This window comes from Hyla sarda, chromosome 5, assembly GCF_029499605.1.
Source record: "Hyla sarda isolate aHylSar1 chromosome 5, aHylSar1.hap1, whole genome shotgun sequence".
Classification (NCBI taxonomy): domain Eukaryota; kingdom Metazoa; phylum Chordata; class Amphibia; order Anura; family Hylidae; genus Hyla; species Hyla sarda.
Genome location: NC_079193.1, coordinates 375,085,377 through 375,112,238, shown reverse-complemented (window position 1 = coordinate 375,112,238; position 26,862 = coordinate 375,085,377). Strand labels below are relative to the sequence as shown.

Here is a 26,862-nt window from a genome sequence, read left to right as displayed (position 1 = left end):
GCAGTATTATAGTAGTTATATTCTTGTATATAGGAGCAGTATTATAGTAGTTATATTCTTGTATATAGGAGACAGTATTATAGTAGTTATATTCTTGTATATAGGAGCAGTATTATAGTTGTTATCTTCTTGTATATTGGAGGCTGTATTATAGTAGTTATATTCTTGTATATAGGAGGCAGTATTATAGCAGTTATATTCTTGTATATAGGAGGCAGTATTATAGTAGTTATATTCTTGTATATAGGAACAGTATTATAGTAGTTATATTCTTGTATATAGGAGCAGTATTATAGTAGTTATATTGTTGTATATAGGAGCAGTATTATAGTAGTTATATTCTTGTATATAGGAGGCAGTATTATAGTAGTTATATTCTTGTATATAGGAGACAGTATTATAGTAGTTATATTCTTGTATATAGGAGCAGTATTATAGTTGTTATCTTCTTGTATATTGGAGGCTGTATTATAGTAGTTATATTCTTGTATATAGGAGGCAGTATTATAGCAGTTATATTCTTGTATATAGGAGGCAGTATTATAGTAGTTATATTCTTGTATATAGGAACAGTATTATAGTAGTTATATTCTTGTATATAGGAGCAGTATTATAGTAGTTATATTCTTGTATATAGGAGCAGTATTATAGTAGTTATATTCTTGTATATAGGAGCAGTATTATAGTAGTTATATTCTTGTATATAGGAGCAGTATTATAGTAGTTATATTCTTGTATATAGGAGCAGTATTATAGTAGTTATATTCTTGTATATAGGAGGCAGTATTATAGTACTTATATTCTTGTATATAGGATCAGTATTATAGTAGTTATATTCTTGTATATAGGATCAGTATTATAGTAGTTATATTCTTGTATATCGGAGGCAGTATTATAGTAGTTATATTGTTGTATATAGGAGCAGTATTATAGTAGTTATATTCTTGTATATAGGAGCAGTATTATAGTAGTTATATTCTTGTATATAGGAGAAGTATTATAATAATTATATTCTTGTATATAGGAGAAGTATTATAGTAGTTATAATCTTGTATAAAGGAGGCAGTATTATAGCAGTTATATTCTTGTATATAGGAGCAGTATTATAGTAGTTATATTCTTGTATATAGGAGCAGTATTATAGTAGTTATATTCTTGTATATAGGAGGCAGTATTATAGTAGTTATATTCTTGTATATAGGAGCAGTATTATAGTAGTTATATTCTTGTATAAAGGAGGCAGTATTATAGCAGTTATATTCTTGTATATAGGAGCAGTATTATAGTAGTTATATTCTTGTATAAAGGAGGCAGTATTATAGCAGTTATATTCTTGTATATAGGAGCAGTATTATAGTAGTTATATTCTTGTATATAGGAGCAGTATTATAGTAGTTATATTCTTGTATATAGGAGCAGTATTATAGTAGTTATATTCTTGTATATAGGAGCAGTATTATAGTAGTTATATTCTTGTATATAGGAGAAGTATTATAATAATTATATTCTTGTATATAGGAGAAGTATTATAGTAGTTATATTCTTGTATAAAGGAGGCAGTATTATAGCAGTTATATTCTTGTATATAGGAGCAGTATTATAGTAGTTATATTCTTGTATATAGGAGCAGTATTATAGTAGTTATATTCTTGTATATAGGAGCAGTATTATAGCAGTTATATTCTTGTATATAGGAGTAGTATTATAGTAGTTATATTCTTGTATATAGGGGCAGTATTATAGTAGTTATATTCTTGTATATAGGAGGCAGTATTATAGTAGTTATATTGTTGTATATAGGAGCAGTATTATAGTAGTTATATTCTTGTATATAGGAGCAGTATTATAGTAGTTATATGCTTGTATATAGAGGCAGTATTATAGTAGTTATACTCTTGTATATAGGAGGCAGTATTATAGTAGTTATATTCTTGTATATAGGAGCAGTATTATAGTAGTTATATTCTTGTATATAGAGGCAGTATTATAGTAGTTATATTCTTGTATATAGGAGCAGTATTATAGTAGTTATATTCTTGTATATAGAGGCAGTATTATAGCAGTTATATTCTTGTATATAGGGGGGCAGTATTATAGTAGTTATATTCTTGTATATAGGAGCAGTATTATAGCAGTTATATTCTTGTATATCGGAGGCAGTATTATAGTAGTTATATTCCTGTATATAGGAGGCAGTATTATAGTAGTTATATTCTTGTCTATAGGAGCAGTATTATAGTAGTTATATTCTTGTATATAGGATCAGTATTATAGTAGTTATATTCTTGTATATCGGAGGCAGTATTATAGCAGTTATATTGTTGTATATAGGAGCAGTATTATAGTAGTTATATTCTTGTATATAGGAGCAGTATTATAGTAGTTATATTCTTGTATATAGGAGGCAGTATTATAGTAGTTATATTCCTGTATATAGGAGGCAGTATTATAGTAGTTATATTCTTGTCTATAGGAGCAGTATTATAGTAGTTATATTCTTGTATATAGGATCAGTATTATAGTAGTTATATTCTTGTATATAGGAGCAGTATTATAGCAGTTATATTCTTGTATATAGGGGGCAGTATTATAGTAGATATATTCTTGTATATAGGAGCAGTATTATAGTAGTTATATTCTTGTATATAGGAGCAGTATTATAGTAGTTATATTCTTGTATATCGGAGGCAGTATTATAGTAGTTATATTCCTGTATATAGGAGGCAGTATTATAGTAGTTATATTCTTGTATATAGGAGCAGTATTATAGTAGATAAGACCTAAGTCATAGTGACTCCAGTCGGCTCATTTTTGCACCTTATCCAGTTTTGTAGCCGGACTGAAAGCCTCAGCATTCAATTTGACTCCAGTCAGCGCATTAAAATGAGTGATGCGGTGTCGGCTGGGCGGGGATACGGTAGCAACCAGTTTTAAAATGTCCCCACTGGCGACCGAATCAGCCAAACGTGGTGTGAATGCACCCTTAGTTTTGTTTTTATGTTGGATCATTAATATGAAGTTAACAACAAAATAAATCTTGGCTGTAATAACCAGGGAAGGAAGACGAGGACCGGTGAGGTCAGTATTGTGTATTTCCACAGGTTCTAGTTTCATGTATGATTATATATCTAGTAGAACAGTTAGGAATAATAAACATTGATTTCCTGACACCTCATAAGGATGTGAAATAAACAAGAACATTCCCCCTGATTTCCCCCCTGTTTTTGTTGTAGAACGGATGGTCGCCATTGCTTGTGGCTGCAGAGAAAGGTCACACTGGCATTGTGAGAATTCTGCTGCAGAATCATGCCAGGGTGGATGTATTTGATGAGGTAAGAGGCACCAATACAATACGGCCTTATCTGGTACCACAGCAAGAACAAAAATACCTTTAAAACAAAACTACCGTTTCTCCGAAAATAAGACCGGGTCTTATATTCATTTTAGTCACAAAAAACACACTAGGGCTTATTTTCAGGGTAGGGCTTATTTATTTACGGTATGGGGGGCTGCAGCAGTGTGGAGGATGGGGGGCTGCAGGAGTGTGGAGGATAGGGGGCATCCTCCACACTCCTGCAGCCCCCCATACTCCTTCAGCCCCCCATCCTCCCCTTCCCCTGTCGTCCTCCACACTCCTACCACACCCTACAGCAGTGTTTCCCAACCAATGTCCTCCAGCTGTTGCAAAACTACAACTCCCAGCATGCCCGGACAGCCTTTGGCTGTCCGGGCATGCTGGGAGTTGTAGTTTTGCAACAGCTGGAAGCACCCTGGTTGGGAAACACTGCCCTACAGTGCCCCCCACCCCTCTGCCATAATAAACTTGGGTACCGGTACTCATTTCCCTTTCTTACTGTACCCTGCGGCGAGATCTTCTCCTGTAGCTTACCGTAGCAGCCGGGGGCAGGGACACGTCCGTGACGTCGGCCGTGCATACGCGCCGACGTTTTAGAACGTCAGCGTCCCTGCCCCGGCTGAATTACGGTAAGCCGCGGGACCAGCCAAAGGAGGCGGGGGGGGGGGGGGGCCGAGGGGGGCTGTGGGGTCTGCGGGCATTACGCGGGTGGTCGGGGGGGATGTGGAATCTGCGGGCATTACCACATTGTGGTGGCCCGGGCGTGGTTTCGGGTCTGCGGACATTACTGTGGCGGTCGGGGGGGGGGGGGGCTATGGAGTTTGCGGACATTACTGTGGGGTCTGCGGGCATTACTGGCGGCCGTGGTCTGGATCTGGACCGCGGTCCGCCAGCAGATTACCCCTGGACTAGGTCTTATTTTCTGGGTAGGGCTTATATTGCAGCCCTACCCCATAATCCTGCTAGGGCTTACTTTCGGGGTAGGGTTTATTTTAGGGGAAACACGGAAGTACCTAGTTCAGTATCCATTATTCTTCACAATACTGTACTAGATCTGTGTACTGTACTAGACCTGCCAATATATTTCTCTTGTGACTTATGTCTCCATTGATATACTCTTTACTATGGAAAGTTAAAGGGGTTATCCACCATAAGGTGACGTAAAAGGGGTATCCGGGCAAAGTCCCGTCCGAGACTGGAAACGCAGCCGCACATAGAATGTGAGTGCTGCATGGAGATCACTGGGACCCCCCACGATCAGACATCTTATCCCTTATTCTTTGGATAGGGGATAAGATGTATTTTCCCCCGATTACAAAAAATGCAGAGAATTTTCAGCTCACTTCCTTTCTGGTCTTGCCCGGATCCAAGCTAGGCCGTGCTTCATATGAGTAAAGAAAAGTAGGTAGGCGATCCAGCAATTCCGTATAAAATAGAAGACTTTATTCCAAACGATAAAATATGTGAGACACCACTTCACCTAGTCGGCAACACACCCACAATGGACGCATTTTGAACGCGCATGCGTTCGAAACGAGTCCATTGTGGGTGTGTTGCCGACTAGGTGAAGTGTTATCAATAGTGGAGTAGCAAAATAATCCTTTGATGGCGCTGCTGGTTCCAATGATGATGGTAAAAAACTGTAGCCAGAGATGTAGGTAGTACAAAACACTGGACAGTTTATTTAGGAACAAAAACAATAAAACAGAAGAATTACGCGATTCGGGGGAGTCTCCCCCTTCATCAGATCAGTCATCTGATGAAGGGGGAGACTCCCCCAAAATGCGTAATCCTTCTATTTTATTGTTTTTTATGTTCCTAAATAAACTGTCCAGTGTTTTGTACTACCTACATCTCTGGCTACAGTTTTTTACCATCATCATTGGAACCAGCAGCGCCATCAAAGGATTATTTTGCTACTCCACTATTGGTCTTCTTCCAGGAAAAGGTTCTACCTCTCCTGCAACGTGAGACTCAGCAGTGGTTCCTGCCTTCTTCTCTAACCCCATTGGTGGGTTGATATGCAAGTTTTGACTTGCCATAAGGTGAGCAGCCATTACCTAGGGGTCCTATAGGCCCCGCTACTTCTCCATCTCTCACTTGTATTATCTCAACGGTATCACACGAGGCGCCCCCTCTGGTCTCCCTGTTTTTTCTCCCTCCCAGATATGTGAAGTGTTGTCTCACATGTTTTATCAATTGGAAAAAAGTCTACTATTTTATACGGAATTGCTGGATCGCCTACCTATTTTTCTTTGCCCTGATAACCCCTTTAAGTACTTACCTGCCAGGCAGTAATGGACATCCATATGAAGGAGCTGTGCTTGTCTTGGGGCTATATTGTTTTTTTTGTGAGTCCACCATAATGCTGGTGCTTTTTTTTTTTTTTTAATCTCTGTTTGGAATTCCCTCTCTCCAACTATAGGTCCAAGAATCCTTTGTTTGTAAGTGTGAGGTCAGTTTTCTCCCTCCCACACATTAGTCACCCCACCCATTGCAGTACAACTAGGCTCCCTTCCATGCGTGCTGTGCCTGCAACTACAATTCCCTGCAGCCCTGTGGAGAATGATTTCCCTCCCACCCAGCGGTCACTCCACTCATTAAATGCTCCCTTTCAACACCTGACTAGTGATGTAATGTCTTGGGCCGCACTGCAACCTGGGAATAGCTGAAACATCGCTTATTTTTTATGCTGTTAAAAATGAACATCAGGGCAAATATCGCTTAAGATTGCAAGACCAGCTATCAAACACAGGTACAGACACTATATTATGGACTACACTAACTTTACAGACCCTGTGGAAGAGTCAAATAAAAAAAATTACTGGAATACCCCTTTCACTGCTGATCCTCTTTCGATGAATAATGTCCCGCATCTTCTTCGCTGAATGTAAATTGTGTTGAATTGTAGCCACAGTCACAACACCACACAGATAATCTTATAAGCCTATTAAAATGGGTACTCTACCCCTAGACATCATATCCCCTTTCCAAAGGATAGGGGATAAGATGTCTGATGGTGGGGCACGCCCCACCCATGATGGCATGGCCACACCCACTCAATGCAAGCCTATGGGAGGGGGCGTGACGTCCGTCACGCCCCCTCCCATAGGCTTGCATTGAGGGGGCATTGCCGTCACATCACGAGCAGGGCGTGCCCTGCGATTAGACATCTTATCCCCTATCCTTTGGATTGGGGATAAGATGTCTAGGGGCGGAGTACCACTTTAAGGTATTCATACAATGCAAATTGTTACTATTGGAGAGAATCTGGTGTAGATTTCACAATAAATACACTTTTCACCCACTGATACTTAAGGAAGTAAGTATAATTCCCATATTTGTCCCCACAACAGTAGACATCTTGTATCTGCCAATATCTGTCTCTTCTGACTGTATTCTCCATTGATGCAATGTGTAACATGGATTTAACTCCCTTTTTTTTTTTGGATTAATCCTTCCCCCTTCCCCTTCATTTGATATAATTTGGACCAAAATTAACATGTATATAGTTAGTTGATTTTTAGGACAGGATAGTAGCACTTTATTGTGCGTGAATATTTAAAATAATTTCAATATCCAGTCACTTTGCAGGGTTTTATGACACATTTTCGTATAATGTCGATCACGTGACTGATAAGTTAAAATATAAAAATCATAATAATAATAATGAATAATACATTGTCATTACCCATTCTTTTCAATTGCAGCATGGCAAAGCAGCCTTACATCTGGCATGTGAGAACGGCCATGACAAGATTGCGGATGTCCTACTCTGGCACAAAGCCTTTGTGAATGCAAAAACCAAGCTTGGTCTTACACCCCTTCACCTGTGTGTCCAAAATGGCTTCAACCACCTTGTGAAGTTACTTGTGGAAACCCACCTGGCCAGTATCGACATCATGTCCCTGGTAGGTACCATCTTCTCAATAGGACCTATCCCAGCTGACTGCAGAGCCACATCATGTGTAATGTAGTGTTCTCATTGTACCAATAATTAAGTGGATACTGAGATTTCATACTGATAATCTGAGTGTCACATTGGGCAGGGATAGAGTGAAGCCCTAGAATTGCCCACACCCTCTGTTCCTGCCTACTTGTGTAACCATCCTAAACAACGGGTCCACAACCACGAGGACAGTCACTTCCTACTACGTGCAGGGACAGACAGAGTCAAAATAATAAACTACAATACAGTAGGAGTCGGAGAACAGCTGGAGGCACACAAACTAACAGAGATACACTAAGACAAATGCACCATCAAATTGTAGTCAGTCTAGCCAAGGTCAGTAACAAGAGATAGCGAAGTAAAAATGCAAACACCAGAAGAGAAGTCAAAAACCAAGCCAAAAGATCAGAGTAATAGACAATATCAGAGTAATAGACAAAATAGACAATAGAGATACAAGGAGTGCTAGCTTCAGTCAACTAGTAACTTTCACAAGCAAAGCATAAGTGAAAGGGACTTTTTATATATGAGATTGTAGGTGAAAGGAGAATCCTGATTGATAGACGAAACCAGAGTACAGTTAGGTTGGGAAGAAACCCCAACCACACCCAAGCAGCTCAGGGTGTTGTCCTAGTAACCAACTTAAACAACAGAGCTATGCAGAATTAACCCTACGGGTGCGGACAGAACCAGTCATTACAATGAGTCTACCACAATAATAGTTTTACCAAATTACTGGTTGAGTATACACTTTTATTTGATGAATATCAATCATTTCGTTGCTATTGGACCCATAAAGACTGTAGGCCCCATCCATGATCATTTACTGCTGTTCCCTATGGGTACTTGTACTAGTATCATTTTTCAGAATATGTTTTTGGAGAATTGAAGGAAAATTAGAAACCAGAGGGCAACATTCAATGGCCTACAGCTAGCATCACTCTTAAAGGAGAAGTCTAATGGCGAAAAACATATCCCCTATCCGCAGGTTAGGGGATAAGTTTTAGATCTTGGGGGGTCCGACCGCTGGGGCTCCCCTTGATCTCCTGTATGGAGCCCCAGCTCTCCCTGGGAGTGGGGGGTCACGACCCCCGAATGAAGTAGGGGCAGCCACACACCCTCCATATATCTCTATAGGAGAGCTGTTCGGCTATCTTTGGCTCTCCCATAGAGCTATATGGAGTGGGCGCGGTGGCTCCCGTTTTGGGTGGGGGTCATGATGCGCCACTCTGCGGGAGAGCTGGGGCTCCATGCAGGAGATCGCAGGGACCCCAGTGGTCGGACCTCCGCAATCTAAAACCTATCCCCTATCCTGTGGATAGGGGATATGTTTTTCACCACAAGACTTCTGCTTTAAGGCCACATTCACACGACGGAATGTACATGCGGAATTCTGTCGGACTATTCCACAAAGACATTGGCCCTCATTTACGAAGAGTGTTGTGTAGGTTTCTTTGTGGGTTTTAATCCCCTACAATTTATTTTCCACGGTATTTACTAAGGTTTCCCTACATTTTCCACTTTTCCCTACACGTTGCTTTTTTTTACACATGTTCTCACGTATCGGGTTTTCCTCAGCTGAAATCCACCACATTATCTGTGGAAACCTTAGTAAATATGTTGGGTTTTTGTGAAAATGTCAGGAACATGCCCCTTTTCGGAGACCACGCCCCTTTTTCGGGGTTTCTTAGCAAAATGGAGAGTTAGACGGGGTTTTTTCAATTCTGGCGCAAAATCTGGATTTCTGGCGCAATGCGACAGAATCTGGTGCACAACCCGACAAAACATGTCGGGTTTGCAATAGTAAATGAGGGCCATTGAGTCCCATTGATTCTGCTGCACCGTGCACATGGCGGAATTTCCACTACAGATGTTTCTGCTGTGTAAATCCCGATTCTGGCATCCGTATAAATTCCATGTAAATGCAGATTCCGCTTGGAAATGCATTGCCGTCTATGAGACGGCACATTTCCGAGCGGTCCTAGTGACCGCCAGATTATTTGAATGTACAGAATATGCATCCATGTTTTCCGTGCAGACATTCCACACATTTTCAGCCATGTAAACATAGCCTTACAAAGGATGGAGGGGCATAACCATAAGTCCAGGCAAATAAAAGTTGTAAGATATGAAGTAACACCTGCTAGGTAGGAGACACCTTGTGCTTTGCTCTTAGATGTGTTTCTCCACGAAGTAACCACCATCTCTATCTCTAATGTAGAAGTCAGAGGTGTTGCAGGATTTATTTGGGGGGCGTGCTATGGTTTTCCCAATATATCCCATCATTACTATACAGGTGAATGCATCCTTCCCCAATTTTGAATTTGGAACCATTTTATCTTGAAAAAACAAGGTCAGGTTCACACTACGAAATTTTAAAGCAGAATTTAGTTTTGAAATTCCACTCAGAAGTTCCAATGAAGCAGAGTCCCATTGTTGGCAATGTGATTCAGCTGTACAGTGCACGCTGCAGAGTTCCATTAGAATATCGAACTTGTTGAATGTGTTGGCGGATTTCCGCTCCACAGACATTGCCGTCTCTGGGGAGGGCAATGTCTGCCTGGTCTGTCCCGCCAAAAATTTTGAAGTGTGAACCTATCCTAACTCTATAAAAAACTAAAATATTAAAAAAATACAATGCTTAGAATTTTTTTTATATTTTGTTATGTAAAGAGGGAAAGTTTGGGGACCTGATCGCTGAACCTTTCCTTTGGAGGAACTCCACCCCACAAGAGTGCTGCTGCTTTTGCTTTGTATCTATGAAAAACTAGTAATTCGTTCCAAAGTCTTGATAATTTCATCCCAAAATGAGAAAAAACGAAGATGAACGTAGAAAGACAGGATAACTAACACAGATAAAGCTAATCCTTACATATTAAAGTCAGAAATAGCTGCTAGAAGTCATAAATCACATTGCACGCGGAGGACAGGGGCTTCTTCAGGGACCTGTATAATGCACCGGAGATGCAATATGGAGCCGCACTTACAGATAAGGAGCAGTACAGTACCACACCATACTGTAGGGAGGCGCTATTAGACAGATAACGAGCACATGTGCTTCAATAACACAGGGGTTTTACCAGTCAAAAAGGCCCACTCCGAGCAGTCAGATCTTCTAGCCATTCTCAACTGATTGTGGGGGGTCTAACGACTAGGCCCCCCCCCACCCCAATCTCTGTAGAGGGACCCAGCTCTCAGTGAGGAGCCTGTGTCATCTACCGGTAGACGGCACGCGCTCCATTCATTTCTATGGTAGCGCCGGAGATGCCCAAGTGCTGTACTCGGGTCTTTTCGGAGCTCCCATAGAAATGAATGGAACATATGCCGCCCTGAAGCAGGTGCTCCTGACTGAGAGCGCCGGGGTCCCGTTCCGAAGATAGTGGGGGGGTGGTCTTAGCAGTCGGACCACCACGATCAGCTACTTATCCCCTGTCCTGTGGATAGGGGATAAGTTAGTTCTTGCTGGAGTTCTCCTTTAAAGTTACAATGGTCCAGGGATAATAATTGTATGTTGAAAATATTATAACCTGAGGCCAAGGAGTTATGCATCAATGAACGGGGCCCCCATAAGAAGAATAGCCAAGCACCTAGACAACCCTTATATCCTTATGTGGTAAAGACCTGTTATACAGTGGAATCCCCTTAAAGGGGTACTCTGGTGGAAAACTTTATTTTATTTTTTTTAAATCGACTGGTGCCAGAAAGTTAAACATATTCGTAAATTACTTCTATTAAAAAAAAATCTTAATCCTTACAGTACTTATTAGCTGCTGAATACTACAGAGGAAATTATTTTCTTTTTTGAACACAGAACTCTCTGCTGACATCACGAGCACAGTGCTCTCTGCTGACATCTCTGTCCATTTTAAGAACTGTCCAGAGTAGGAAAAAAGCCCCATAGCAAACATATGCTGCTCTGAACAGTTCCTAAAATGGACAGAGATGTCAGCAGAGAGCACTGTGCTCGTGATGTCAGCAAAGAGCTCTGTGTTCCAAAAAGAAAATAATTTTCACTGTATTATTCAGCAGCTAATAAGTACTAGAAGGATTAAGATTTTTTTTTAATAGAAGTAATTTACAAATCTGTTTAACTTTCTGGCACCAGTTGATTTAAAAAATAAATTAAAAAAATTAAAGTTTTCCACCAGGAAGTATCCCTTTAAACACACCAGATTTTCTGTAACTTTCAGTTCCCCATTATTTATGTGTTCTTTAAGAAGACCACCCCCCTAGGAGACACTTTTCTGTGCAACTTTGTGTGGTGGTCTCAAAGAGGCTACATTTCACCGTATTTGAAGTTTGGGTTAGATAAGCCAGCACTGAGTAGAACTATTTCCCTAGCTGTGTATCTACATTGGATGAGGGTCATCAGAAGTTTGGTCGGAATCTTTACGTTAGGAAATGGGGTTAAAAAAGAACGGAAATAGTGAGAAAAATAAGAAACAATTTTGCTAGTTTTCAACCAATATCAGTAATTTCTTTCTTTCATTATTGCTGCAGACCAAGCGGACCCCCCTGCACCTGGCTGCCCTGAATGGTCAACTGGACGTGTGCAACAGTCTACTGAATATGAAGGCCGATGTGTACGCAGCAGATATTGTAAGAAATTCCATAATCATTGATGCGATAGACATGAGGGTGCGGTGAGGGTTGTCAACTGTTACCCCCTGGGACCCTCAGGGTCTATAAACGTGGCACAATGTCTGCTTGCTGAATTCTACCTCAAATTAAAGCCCATAGACTTTTATGGGATTCCACACTCCCATTCACACTTCTAAATTTCTGCTTGTGGAATTCCGCAAGCGGAATTCCACAAGCAGAAATTTAGAAGTGTGAATGGGAGTGTGGAATCCCATAAAAGTCTATGGGCTTTAATTTGAGGTAGAATTCAGCAAGCGGAAATTCAGAAGTGTGAATGGGAGTGCGGAATGCCATAGAAGTCTATGGGCTTTAATTTGAGGTAGAATTAAGCAAGCGGAAATTCAGAAGTGAGAATGGGAGTGCGGAATCCCATAGAAGTCTATGGGCTTTAATTTGAGGTAGAATTCAGCAAGTGGAAATTCAGAAGTGAGAATGGGAGTGCGGAATCCCATAGAAGTCTATGGGCTTTAATTTGAGGTAGAATTCAGCAAGCGGAAATTCAGAAGTGAGAATGGGAGTGCGGAATGCCATAGAAGTCTATGGGCTTTAATTTGAAGTAGAATTCAGCAAGCGGAAATTCAGACGTGTGAATGGGAGTGCGGAATCCCATAGAAGTCTATGGGCTTTAATTTGAGGTAGAATTCAGCAAGCAGAAATTCAGAGGTGTGAATGGGAGTGCGGAATGCCATAGAAGTCTATGGGCTTTAATTTGAGGTAGAATTCAGCAAGCGGAAATTCAGAAGTGAGAATGGGAGTGCGGAATCCCATAGAAGTCTATGGGCTTTAATTTGAGGTAGAATTCAGCAAGCGGAAATTCAGAAGTGTGAATGGGAGTGCGGAATGCCATAGAAGTCTATGGGCTTTAATTTGAGGTAGAATTCAGCAAGCGGAAATTCAGAAGTGTGAATGGGAGTGCGGGATGCCATAGAAGTCTATGGGCTTTAATTTGAGGTAGAATTCAGCAAGCGGAAATTCAGAAGTGAGAATGGGAGTGCGGAATCCCATAGAAGTCTATGGGCTTTATTTTGAGGTAGAATTCAGCAAGCGGAAATTCAGAAGTGTGAATGGGAGTGCGGAATGCCATAGAAGTCTATGGGCTTTAATTTGAGGTAGAATTAAGCAAGCGGAAATTCAGAAGTGTGAATGGGAGTGCGGAATGCCATAGAAGTCTATGGGCTTTAATTTGAAGTAGAATTCAGCAAGCGGAAATTCAGAAGTGAGAATGGGAGTGCGGAATCCCATAGAAGTCTATGGGCTTTAATTTGAGGTAGAATTCAGCAAGTGGAAATTCAGAAGTGAGAATGGGAGTGCGGAATCCCATAGAAGTCTATGGGCTTTAATTTGAGGTAGAATTCAGCAAGCGGAAATTCAGAAGTGAGAATGGGAGTGCCGAATCCCATAGAAGTCTATGGGCTTTAATTTGAGGTAGAATTCAGCAAGTGGAAATTCAGAAGTGAGAATGGGAGTGCGGAATCCCATAGAAGTCTATGGGCTTTAATTTGAGGTAGAATTCAGCAAGCGGAAATTCAGAAGTGAGAATGGGAGTGCGGAATCCCATAGAAGTCTATGGGCTTTAATTTGAGGTAGAATTCAGCAAGCAGAAATTCAGAAGTGAGAATGGGAGTGCGGAATCCCATAGAAGTCTATGGGCTTTAATTTGAGGTAGAATTCAGCAAGCGGAAATTCAGAAGTGAGAATGGGAGTAAAAAATCCCATAGAAGTCTATGGGCTTTAATTTGAGGTAGAATTCAGCAAGCGGAAATTCAGAAGTGAGAATGGGAGTGTGGAATCCCATAGAAGTCTATGGGCTTTAATTTGAGGTAGAATTCAGCAAGCGGAAATTCAGAAGTGAGAATGGGAGTGCGGAATCCCATAGAAGTCTATGGGCTTTAATTTGAGGTAGAATTCAGCAAGCGGAAATTCAGAAGTGAGAATGGGAGTGCGGAATCCCATAGAAGTCTATGGGCTTTATTTTGAGGTAGAATTCAGCAAGCAGAAATTCAGAAGTGTGAATGGGAGTGCAGAATCCCATAGAAGTCTATGGGGTTTAATTTGAGGTAGAATTCAGCAAGCGGAAATTCAGAAGTGTGAATGGAAGTACAAAATCCCATAGAAGTCTATGGCCTATAATTTGAGGCGGAATTCCACAACTGGAAACTCTGCCGTGTGAATAGACCCTCATAGATCAGAATACAGACGGAGTGCCTCTGTTCTGCTGATCATCGAGGTCCTGGGGGTCAGACTTGCACTGATCACACATTGATGACTTAATCTGCACCTCTATTTCATTGTGTATAGTATGTAAAAAAAACACATTTCTGTAACAGGTACGAACTAGAAATATTTAAAGGGGTATTCCAGGAAAAAACTTTTATATATATATATCAACTGGTTTTAGAAAGTTAAACAGATTTGTAAATTACTTCTATTAAAAAATCTTAATCCTTTCAGTACTTATGGGCTTCTGAAGTTAAGGTTGTTCTTTTCTGTCTAAATCCTCTCTGATGACACCTGTCTCGGGAAACGCCCAGTTTAGAAGAGGTTTGCTATGGGGATTTGCTTCTAAACTTGGCGTTTCCCGAGACAGGTGTCATCAAAGAGGATTTAGACAGAAAAGAACAACCTTAACTTAAGAAGCTCATAAGTACTGAAAGGATTAAGATTTTTTAATAGAAGTAATTTACAAATCTTAGGCAATACTAGAAGGAGAGAGCACACCATGTAGGTAAGCAGATAGATACAAACATACAATACCGCAAGGTAGTCACTGGGAACATCCAGACCCGATACAATCAATAGGCAGCACCTGCGGGGTGCACACACTAGATGAAGTATCAATATATACAACAAAAGAGAAAAGCGTGCACTCACCGTCGGTAAACTGCTGCAGGCCCAAGGTCCGGGATCACCACGGCATAGACGGAGACGGTAAGGGGCGCTCAGAGGCTACGCCGGCTGTTTCGGACGTAGGAACGTCCTTCTTCCGGCCTCGGGCCGGAAGAAGGACGTTCTTACGTCCGAAACAGCCGTCGTAGCCTCTGAGCGCCCCTTACCGTCTCCGTTTATTTATGTATTTATTTATATAGCGCCTACAGATTCCGAAGCGCTTACAATTGTGTCTATGCCGTGGTGATCCCGGACCTTGGGCCTGCAGCAGTTTACTGGCGGTGAGTGCACGCTTTTCTCTTTTGTTGTATAATTTACAAATCTGTTTAACTTTCTGGAACCAGTTGATATATAAAAAAAAGTTTTTTCCTGGATAACCCCTTTAATAGTTTTACTCCTGCAGCTTGTAAGTATTGTAATACATTGCAGGCTGCTTGATGCCAAGCCTGGCTTTCTTCAGTTCATTCTCCAGTCAATCTTGTCTTCTTCTGAATTCAAATCATAAGCTCAATTCTGATCAAATGAAATAAATTCCCCTTATATCAAAAAGGATTTAAGCTTAGATTAGTATTTAGGATAATTCAGGAGAGTCTGAAGACTAGAGGATTGGATTGGATTGGGATCCTGACATAAAACTTCCAGGAACGGTAGGTCACAGTACATACATCAGGTCCCACTAAATCCTACACAGTCATGAAAATCTTCTGAAATGGCACAGGGGGCTGATGAAATGGCACAATGGGGTGACAAAATGGCACAAGGAGGTGACAAACAGGTACAAGGAGGTGACAAAATGGCACAGGGGGTGATGAAATGGCACAGGGGTGATGAAATGACACAGGGTGCTGATGAACAGGGACAGGGGGTGACGAACTGGCACAGGAGGTCATGAAATGGCATGGAGTCTGATGAAATGGCATGGAGTCTGATGAAATGGCATGGGGGTGATGAAATGGCACAATGGGGTGACAAAACGGCACAAGGAGGTGACAAACAGGTACAAGGAGGTGACAAAATGGCACAGGGGGTGATGAAATGGCACAGGGGGCTTATGAACTGGGACAGGGGGGTGACGAACTGGCACAGGAGGTCATGAAATGGCATGGAGTCTGATGAAATGGCATGGGGGTGATGAAATGGCACAAGGGGTGACAAAATGGCACAGGCGTCTAATGAAATGGCACAAGGGGGTGATGAAATGGCACAGGAGGTAGTGTTGCTCGTGAATATCCGCAATGCAAATTTTATTTGTGAATATCGCATAGTCGCGAATTCACGAATATTCGCGAATATAGCACTATATATTCGTAATTACGAATATTCGTTTTTTTTTTTTCACCGTACACATCACAGTGATCATCCCTCTCTGCTTCCAGCTTGTGTGGTGTAAAGAAGGCTCTAATATTACTGTGTGAGACTGGCGTGCGAATTTATGCGAATTTTTGCTTATGTAAATTTTTGTATAATTGTATAATTTTCCCATATGCTAATGTTTGCATGCGCGAATTTTCGCGTATGCGAAAATAAAACGCGAATATTACGTATATGCAAATTTAGCGAATATATGACGAATATTCGTCCATATATTCGCGAAATATCGCGAATTTGAATATGGCCTATGCCGCTCAACACTAACAGGGGGCTGATGAAATGGCACATAAAACTTCCAGGAGCGGTAGGTCACAGAACATACATCGGGTCCCACTAAATCCTACACAGTCCTTCAAAACCTCTGAAATGGCACAGGGGGGGGGGGGTGATAAAATAGCATGTGGGGATAATGAAATGGCACAGGGGGCTGATGAAATGGAACAAAGAGGTGTCAAAATGGCACAGGGGGTGATGGTATGGCACAGGGGGTGATGAAATGGCACAGGGGGCTGTTGAAATGGCACAAAGGGGGTGATGAAATGGCACAAGAGGGTGATGAAATGGCACAAAGGGGGTGATGAAATGGCACAATGGGGATGATGAAATGGCATGTGGGGGTAATGAAATGGCACAGGGGGCTGATGAAATGACAGAGGGGGTGATGAAATGACACGAAGGTGATGAAATGGCTCATGGGGTAATAAAATAGCACAGGGGGGCTATGAAATGGTGCAAGAAAGTGATGAATTGGTACAAGTTGGTGATAAGATGACACAAGGGGGTGATGAAATGACATAAGGGGGTTATGAAATGGGCAGGAGTGCGACTAAGAAAACAGTCCCATGCAGGAATCTACTGGAGACCAAGTAAATAGGACTAAGACTGAATGGCTTCCAGCAGCTTGTAGTGTACTGTAAAACATGCAAGCTGCAGGAGCAAATAATGGTTACAAATTACAAATTTATTTTTGTCACTAGCGGTCAATAAAACAATTGGAAACAAATGTGTTCATCGCCTTTAAAGTTTAAAAATAAACAAACAAAAAAATTAGTTGAGTGAAAAAGAGACCATGAAGCAGCAAGGAATCTGCCATGCCAAGTAATGATTCAAGGCACAGACTCTTCTTAAAGGGGTACTCCGGTGGAAAAAACATTTTCAAACCAACTGGTGTCAGAAAGTTATACAGATTTGTAAATGACTTCTATTTAAAAATCTTAATCCTTCCAGTACTTATCAGCTGATGTATGCTTCACAGGAAGTTTTGTAGTTCTTTTCAGTCTGACCACAGTGCTCTCTGCTGACACCTTTGTCCATGTCAGGAACTGTCCAGAGCAGGAGAGTTTTGCTATAGGCATTTGCTTCTACTCTGGAAAGTTCCTGATACGGACAGAGGTGTCAGCAGAGAGCACTGTGGTCAGACTGGAAAGAACTACACAACATCCTTTGGAGTATATAGCAGCTGATAAGTACTGGAAGGATTAAGATTTTTAAATAGAAGTAATTTACAAATCGTTTAACTTTCTGGCTCCAGTGAATTTAAATATATATATATATATATATATATATATATATATATATATATGTTTTCTACTGGGGTTCCCTGTACTCCACTTGAAAGCATTTTTTATTTTTAAATCAACTAGTGCCAGAAATTTAAACAGATTTGTAAATGACTTCTATTTAAGAATCTTAATCCTTTCAGTACTTATTAGCTGCTATATACTCCACAGGAAAGTCTTTTCTTTTTGAATTTCCTTTCTATCTGACCACAGAGCTCTCTGCTGACACCTCTGTCCATTTTAGGAACTGCCCAGAGTAGGAACAAATCCCTATAGCAAACCTATCCTGCTCTGGACCGTTCCTAAAATGGACAGAGGTGTCAGCAGAGAGCACTGTGGTCAGACAGAAAGAAAATTCGAAACTAAAAGAATTTCCTGTGGAGTATATACCAGCTGATAAGTACTGGAAGGATTAAGATTTTTAAATAGAAGTCATTTACAAATCTGTTTAACTTTCTGGCACTAGTTTATTTTAAAAACAATTTTTTCCAGGGGAGTACCCCTTTAAGGATGTGTTAATTCCTCTTACAAGGAAGCCAGTATAGGACCCATATTCCTCTGTGGCCAGGAATTCCCGTGTGGTTAGAGAACCGGTGGCGTGGTCAGATGTACATACCTGTGATAACACATTTGTGTTATTTCGTGTTGTGTGACGCATGTCCGCGGCATCAGAGGCGACACTTCTATGGCGAGTGTCATGTCAGACATGAAAGGCCGCGCTGTGGGTCACGCTAAGTATCTCTTCCTGGATTGCTCGCTCTACCGGAGATCAGACGGCCGCAGTACACTTCCCTTCGGGCTGCTCCCTTTCCTCCCAGTGATTATCCTACACCAACGCCGACGACACTCGAGCTCTGACCTTGTGCGAAATGTGGAGAGAACTTCCGCAACCTTCCTGACTAAAGTGGGGACTGACTGAGAAGAGTTTCCCAATGGAGAGTCCGACTGGTGCCATCATGGACTTTAGATGGAGTCTTGAGTTCCATCACATTATGTCAGTGTTTCCCAACCAGGGTGCCTTCAGCTGTTGCAAAACTACAACTCCCAGCATGCCCGGACAGCCTTTGGCTGTCCGAGCATGCTGGGAGTTGTAGTTTTGCAACAGCTGGAGTCATCCTAGTTGGGAAGCACTATACTTCACTTCTTGTCCAGTGTCTGCATTGCCCGATATTTCAAAGCTAAAATCTACATAAAACATTGAGCCACGTCATAAATAATCTTAATTGTATTTTTGGGATTCAAAATATGTTTTTCTCTACTAACAACTTCTCATTTCTCGCTATTTTCAAGCTAGTGAAATGAGTCTGCTACCAGCAAAAAACATTATATATATTCATATAAACCTGTATATAGCTCGTCCTGCTCTCAGCTGAGAAGGGATACAATTGTATCCAGTCTAGACAATGCTCTGTGAGCTAAACATCCCGGACTCCAGACTTATACATTGTACATAGCTAGTCCTGCTCTCAGCTGAGAAGTGATACAATTGTATCTAGTCTAGACAATGCTCTGTGAGCTAAACATCCTGGACCCCAGACTGATACATTGTACATAGCTAGTCCTGCTCTCAGCTGAGAAGTGATAATTGTATCCAGTCTAGACAATGCTCTGTGAGCTAAACATCCTGGACTCCAGACTGATACATTGTACATAGCTAGTCCTGCTCACAGCTGAGAAGTGATACAATTGTATCCAGTCTAGACAATGCTCTGTGAGCTAAACATCCTGGACCCCAGACTGATACATTGTACATAGCTAGTCCTGCTCTCAGCTGAGACGTGATACAATTGTATCCAGTCTAGACAATGCTCTGTGAGCTAAACACCCAGGATCCCAGACTGATACATTGTATATAGCTAGTCCTGCTCTCAGCTGAGAAGTGATAATTGTATCCAGTCTAGACAATGCTCTGTGAGCTAAACATCCTGGACTCCAGACTGATACATTGTACATAGCTAGTCCTGCTCTCAGCTGAGAAGTGATACAATTGTATCCAGTCTAGACAATGCTCTGTGAGCTAAACAACCTGGACCCCAGACTGATACATTGTACATAGCTAGTCCTGCTCTCAGCTGAGAAGTGATACAATTGTATCCAGTCTAGACAATGCTCTGTGAGCTAAACATCCTGGACCCCAGACTGATACATTGTACATAGCTAGTCCTGCTCTCAGCTGAGACGTGATACAATTGTATCCAGTCTAGACAATGCTCTGTGAGCTAAACACCCAGGATCCCAGACTGATACATTGTATATAGCTAGTCCTGCTCTCAGCTGAGAAGTGATAATTGTATCCAGTCTAGACAATGCTCTGTGAGCTAAACATCCTGGACTCCAGGCTGATACATTGTACATAGCTAGTCCTGATTTCAGCTGAGAAGTGATACAATTGTATCCAGTCTAGACAATGCTCTGTGAGCTAAACATCCTGGACTCCAGACTGATAAATTGTACATAGCTCGTCCTGCTCTCAGATGAGACGTGATACAATTGTATCCAGTCTAGACAATGCTCTGTGAGCTAAACATCCTGGACTCCAGACTGATACATTGTACATAGCTAATCCTGCTCTCAGCTGAGAAGTGACACAATTGTATCCAGTCTAGACAATGCTCTGTGAGCTAAACATCCTGGACTCCAGACTGATACATTGTACATAGCTAGTCCTGCTCTCAGCTGAGAAGTGATACAATTGTATCCAGTCCAGACAATGCTCTGTGAGCTAAACATTCTGGACTCCAGACTGATACATTGTATATAGCTAGTCCTGATCTCAGCTGAGAAGGGATACAATTGTATCCAGTCTAGACAATGCTCTGTGAGCTAAACAAACTGGACTCCAGACTGATACATTGTATATAGCTAGTCCTGCTCTCAGCTGAGAAGTTATACAATTGTATCCAGTCTAGACAATGCTCTGTGAGCTAAACATCCTGGACTCCAGACTGATACATTGTACATAGCTAGTCCTGCTCTCAGCTGAGAAGTGATACAATTGTATCCAGTCCAGACAATGCTCTATGAGCTAAACATCCTGGACTCCAGACTGATACATTGTATATAGCTAGTCCTGATCTCAGCTGAGAAGGGATACAATTGTATCCAGTCTAGACAATGCTCTGTGAGCTAAACATCCTGGACTCCAGACTGATACATTGTATATAGCTAGTCATGCTCTCAGCTGAGAAGTGATACAATTGTATCCAGTCTAGACAATGCTCTGTGAGCTAAACATCCTGGACTCCAGACTGATACATTGTACATAGCTAGTCCTGCTCTCAGCTGAGAAGTGATACAATTGTATCCAGTCTAGACAATGCTCTGTGAGCTAAACATTCTGGACTCCAGACTGATACATTGTATATAGCTAGTCCTGCTCTCAGCTGAGAAGTGATACAATTGTATCCAGTCTAGACAATGCTCTGTGAGCTAAACATCCTGGACTCCAGACTGATGCATTGTACATAGCTAGTCCTGCTCTCAGCTGAGAAGTGATACAATTGTATCCAGTCTAGACAATGCTCTGTGAGCTAAACATCCTGGACTCCAGACGGATACATTGTATATAGCTAGTCCTGCTCTCAGCTGAGAAGTGGAGACAATTGTATCCAGTCTAGACAATGCTCTGTGAGCTAAACATCCTGGACTCCAGACTGATACATTGTACATAGCTCGTCCTGCTCTCAGCTGAGAAGTGATACAATTGTATCCAGTCTAGACAATGCTCTGTGAGCTAAACATCCTGGACTCCAGACTGATACATTGTACATAGCTAGTCCTGCCCTCAGCTGAGAAGTGATACAATTGTATCCAGTCTAGACAATGCTCTGTGAGTTCACCACCTTAGAAACAGTTGCACAAATCTCTCTTTTCTTTTTGCTATCACATCACTTCATAAATTTTTAATAAAGCTTCTGAAAAATGAAAGAAGAGATCTGATTGGTTGCTATGGGCAGCTGGTTAACATTTCCTCTGCACAGGTTTTAATAAATCTCCCCCATGGAGCTAAATGACCAGAGATCTCCCATTGGAGGCAACAATAAATCTATCTTAAATGAGCTCCCCCTATTGGTGAATGCAAGAAAAGTGACATTAGACTTGAAAAGCAGCCATAAGATAAAGGGAGAAGTGACACTTTACCTCAATGAAATCATGGGACAGGCCCATGGGGCCCAGACTGTAAATATAATCACCATTTTTTACTTTATCCCAGCAAGGACAGACCCCTCTCCACCTCGCTGCTGAAAATGACCACTCGGAGGTAGTCAAACTGTTCCTGAAACATCGGCCTGAACTGGTGACATCGGCCAATATGGACGGATCAACCTGCGCTCACATAGCAGCCGCCAAGGGCAGTGTCGCTGTGATCAAAGAACTTCTCAAATCTAACAAGAGCAGCGTGACCACCGCCCGAAACAAGGTGAGGTTATAACCCAGGGCAATAGCTAGGGGCCAAATGGGGGCATCAGTACAGGGCGCTAGAGAGATCTCTTGTGTGTAGGACAGATGATGCATTATAATATTACTTTTTAATGTGTAAATGTATTATTTTACTTATCCTGTACTGATCCTGAGTTGTATCCTGTATTGTATTCCAGAGCTGTACTCACTATTCTGCTGGTGGGATCACTGTGTACATACATTACATTACTTATCCTGTACTGATCCTGAGTTATATCCTGTATTATACTCCAGAGCTGTACTCACTATTCTGCTGGTGAGGTCACTGTGTACATACATTACATTACTTATCCTGTACTGACCCTGAGTTATATCCTGTATTATACTCCAGAGCTGTACTCACTATTCTGCTGGTGGGGTCACTGTGTACATACATTACATTACTTATCCTGTACTGATCCTGAGTTATATCCTGTATTATACTCCAGAGCTGTACTCACTATTCTGCTGGTGAGGTCACTATGTACATACATTACATTACTTATCCTGTACTGATCCTGAGTTATATCCTGTATTATACTCCAGAGCTGTACTCACTATTCTGCTGGTGAGGTCACTGTGTACATACATTACATTACTTATCCTGTACTGATCCTGAGTTATATCCTGTATTATACTCCAGAGCTGTACTCACTATTCTGCTGGTGGAGTCACTGTGTACATACATTACATTACTTATCCTGTACTGATCCTGAGTTATATCCTGTATTATACTCCAGAGCTGTACTCACTATTCTGCTGGTGAGATCACTGTGTACATACATTACATTACTTATCCTGTACTGATCCTGAGTTATATCCTGTATTATACTCCAGAGCTGTACTCACTATTCTGCTGGTGAGGTCAATGTGTACATACATTACATTACTTATCCTGTACTGATCCTGAGTTATATCCTGTATTATACTCCAGAGCTGTACTCACTATTCTGCTGGTGAGGTCACTGTGTACATACATTACATTACTTATCCTGTACTGATCCTGAGTTATATCCTGTATTATACTCCAGAGCTGTACTCACTATTCTGCTGGTGAGGTCACTGTGTACATACATTACATTACTTATCCTGTACTGATCCTGAGTTATATCCTGTATTATACTCCAGAGCTGTACTCATTGTTGTACCAGATAAGTAATAAAATATTTACAAAGTATCAAATCTTTTTACCTGGATTATTTCTATTGACCATTTTCCTATATAAATGAGCAGAATCATTGGATCTCGTGTAATAACAGTCTCTATAGAAGATATGTATCTATTATCCTAAAAGCAAATCAACTTCCAAAAATGTTACTATTGTTTGTTAAGTCCTTATAGTATCCTCCTCTCCCCACCCCCCACCTTGTAGAATGAGGATGATGACGGATGTGTTTTTGTCTGTATGGGACCTTTGATGTCAGTCGTGTACAATAGTAATACGTCTTCCCAAGAATGTCCGGTCCTCTACAATGTCCTGAAGAATAACAAGGAGACCGGGATCCTTACAGTATTATCCCCCATATGGCGGGTAACCTTCAATTGTTCTCATAGTTATAGGCAAGATGTAATGTAGTTATGGGTTCTGCCCGGGCTGGGTGATGATATGTGCCCATTGTATGTCCATAGAATGGCATAAACCTCCGTACTATACATGTGAAATGTGAATATAAAGATTACAGCTGTGATATATGGAAGCAGATGTGGCCCATTATTCTATGTAGTAAGATGCACAACAATGCGAGGTAGGGAGGGGGGTAGACCTGTTCAAATGTGGAGGAAATTGCAGGTGGTGTACACAGCTATTAGGAAATCTCTCATATGTCCTGGTAGGGATCTTCACACACTTGCTGACTGTTTCCAGTAACATATAACAGTAGTGTATATACAACGTCTTGGATCTCCACCCAAGGTTCTTCCATTAAAGGGAATCTGTCATCTCCATGCTAGGTACAGAGCTTCAAATCTCAGCAGAAAGGTGCCAGGGGACAAATTAACTATACCTTGCTGGTCGCTGTTTGTAAAGTTATAAAAGTGGCATTTTGTTAAAAGCTGAAGAGTCAAACTGGTGGTGCTGAGGAGCAGCATGCACGCCTCCTTCCCTTACCCTGCCCTGCATGATCAATGTACAGGGCTCGGCTTGCTGCCCTACATCATTGATGTACCGGCTCGGCATGATGTACAGGGCTCGGCATGATGTACAGGGCTCGGCATGATGTACAGGGCTTGGATTGATGTACAAGGCTCGGATTGATGTACAGGGCCCGGATTGAAGTACAGGGCCCAGATTGATGTACAGGGTCCTGATTGATGTACAGGGCTCGGATTGATGTACAGGTGTTAGGGACTGACCGAAAGACAGGGAGAGTGAGCCCTAAACTGATCCTAAATCTCTCCCTGCCTACTCGCCCATCCACCCTAAATGGTGGATCGACAACTGGGCGCCGGTCCCTCCCTGAATTAAAGTGCTGGGTTCTAATAAAAACACACACTAATAATTAGTTGGTCACCAACCAGAAAACTAACAGGAACATACAACTTTATAGTATATAAGTTCAGAGGACACAGATCAGAGAGTAGTAAAGAGAACACAAATCAGCGGTCGTGAACAGAGGACACCATAGATAAGTGATCATGAACAGAACTCCAAACATCTGAATAAGGAACTAAATAACAAATAGAGTTCAAAACACCAGACAGGAAAACGGATAAGTCAACAGACTATAGGAACATACAGGAATATAAAATAATCCCCCAGAACGTCCAATAGACAGGAAGTGCCACCGGACCAGAAACAGGGATCTATTGCTAAACAGGAATTATTGCAATCCCCAGATAACCTCCAGTAGAAACAGGAATGTCTTGATGCTAGAACACAATCTCCCAGAGTCCACCTTGGAACACAGAGATATCTTGTACTAATTCTCAATTCCCAGTTTTCCCCTTGGACAGGTAACAGGGATATCTAGATAAACAGGATATAGATATAGAACACATTTCAAACTGAACAAGACAGGAATCTCAATCCCTCAGAAAACCTCCAGTAGACATCCCCATGGAGCAGAAACAGGGATGCCTAACTTAGGATACTGTTCACGCTGGACACACAAACTGGACACTCCACTATAGGAATAGCCATTAATAATAAATCCAAATAGACTACTGACCAGCAGCATACACACCGCAGTCTGGTCAGGATGCTGGCCCAGTAGGAAAACAGAAATATAAAACACAGAACGTCACATAAACAGATACAAGAGAATACACAGTGTGAACAGACACATAACAGAAAGGATATACAAATCCTAAAACCGACTAAACAATCACAGCTTAAAATCTACTAAGAGCATGCCAAAACATAGCTAAAACCTGAAACTACAAAATGCATGCTAAAACAGATACAGTAGATTAAAAGCTCAAATAAGAAGAGTTTCACCCAGCCTCCATTAGCCACATGGCAGCATAGCAGCAAGTCAAGATATAATGAGGATAATTACCAGCGCAGAGGCTATGCTAGGCTGACTATAAATAGACACACCCGAAAGGCTATTGGCTAACAGAGGCTGAAGCTGAAAGAGCCAGAGAATTAACTCTTCCCTGACCAGGAAACATAAAACTGTTCACACACAGCAAAACAAATAGGCTGTGTGTGAACACAGACTAATACAGACATGACAACAGGGCTCGAATTGATGTGCAGGGCTTGGCTTGATGTACAGGGCTCGGCTTGATGTACAGGGCTTGGATTGATCTACAGGGCTCAGCATGATGTACAGGGCTCGGCTTGATGTACAGGTCTTGGATTGATGTACAGGGCTCGGATTGATGTATAGGGCTCGGATTGATGTATAGGGCTCAGATTGATGTACAGGGCTCGGCTTGATCTACAGGGCTCGGTTTGATCTACAGGGCTCGGTTTGATCTACAGGGCTCAGATTGGTGCCTTGCTTAACTGATGTACAGGGCTCAGCTTGCTGCCCTGCACGATTGATGTATGGGGCTTGTGTTGATACAACCAAAAAGAAAAAATTGAGTCACTTACTGTATAAACTAATGTAGAATTTAATTACTTTATTTAAATATAAATAGAAATTCATAAAAAGTAGCAAAAACATCACATATAAGGGGGAATACAGACATCAACAATTGGGCGACATTACTGGAATCTGCACTCAGAAAAGTAAATATACATATACACAGGTCAAAATAAAGTATAACTGACTTGCAAATAAGTGTTGTAATAGATGTAAATGAGTAGAAGGATACACTAGATAACAAGTACCAGCAACACAGACCTGTGAGTATAAAAGGGCAGTACACCCACTGAAAGGTACATACACAATAAAGTATATTGAGTAAAGTGCCTTGTGCAAGTATAATGCTAGAACACTGTAGTAAGGAATAAACGTACAAAGCAAGCCACTATATAGACCTATTCAACATCACAAAGAGCCACAGTGCAAAAACAGGGATGGTGCCACTCCTCCTATGTGAGTTTCGGCACGTCACCTTTGTCCGGGAGGGCTTGGATTGATGTACAGAGCTCAGCTTGCTGCCTTGCATGATTTATATAAAGGGCTCTGCTTCCTGCTCTGCATGATTGATTTACAGGGCTCGGCTTGCTGCCTTGCATGATTTATGTACAGGGCTCAGCTTCCTGC

General features: G+C 41.5%; 1 protein-coding gene across 7 annotated transcripts in view; it reads left to right on the top strand.

Annotated features, from left to right (window-relative positions):
* The window catches only part of LOC130274471 (serine/threonine-protein phosphatase 6 regulatory ankyrin repeat subunit A-like), a 158,268-nt gene that overhangs the window by 115,722 nt on the left and 15,684 nt on the right, over nucleotides 1-26,862 (top strand). For 6 of the 7 annotated variants that reach the window (XM_056522853.1, XM_056522855.1, XM_056522856.1 and 3 more), the window contains 4 exons: nucleotides 3,234-3,332; nucleotides 7,066-7,266; nucleotides 11,805-11,903; nucleotides 21,975-22,181. In XM_056522853.1, the coding sequence (XP_056378828.1) occupies nucleotides 3,234-3,332; nucleotides 7,066-7,266; nucleotides 11,805-11,903; nucleotides 21,975-22,181 (606 nt within the window). The remainder of the gene's footprint in view (nucleotides 1-3,233; nucleotides 3,333-7,065; nucleotides 7,267-11,804; nucleotides 11,904-21,974; nucleotides 22,182-26,862) is intronic. The other variant, XM_056522854.1, reaches the window with a different exon arrangement.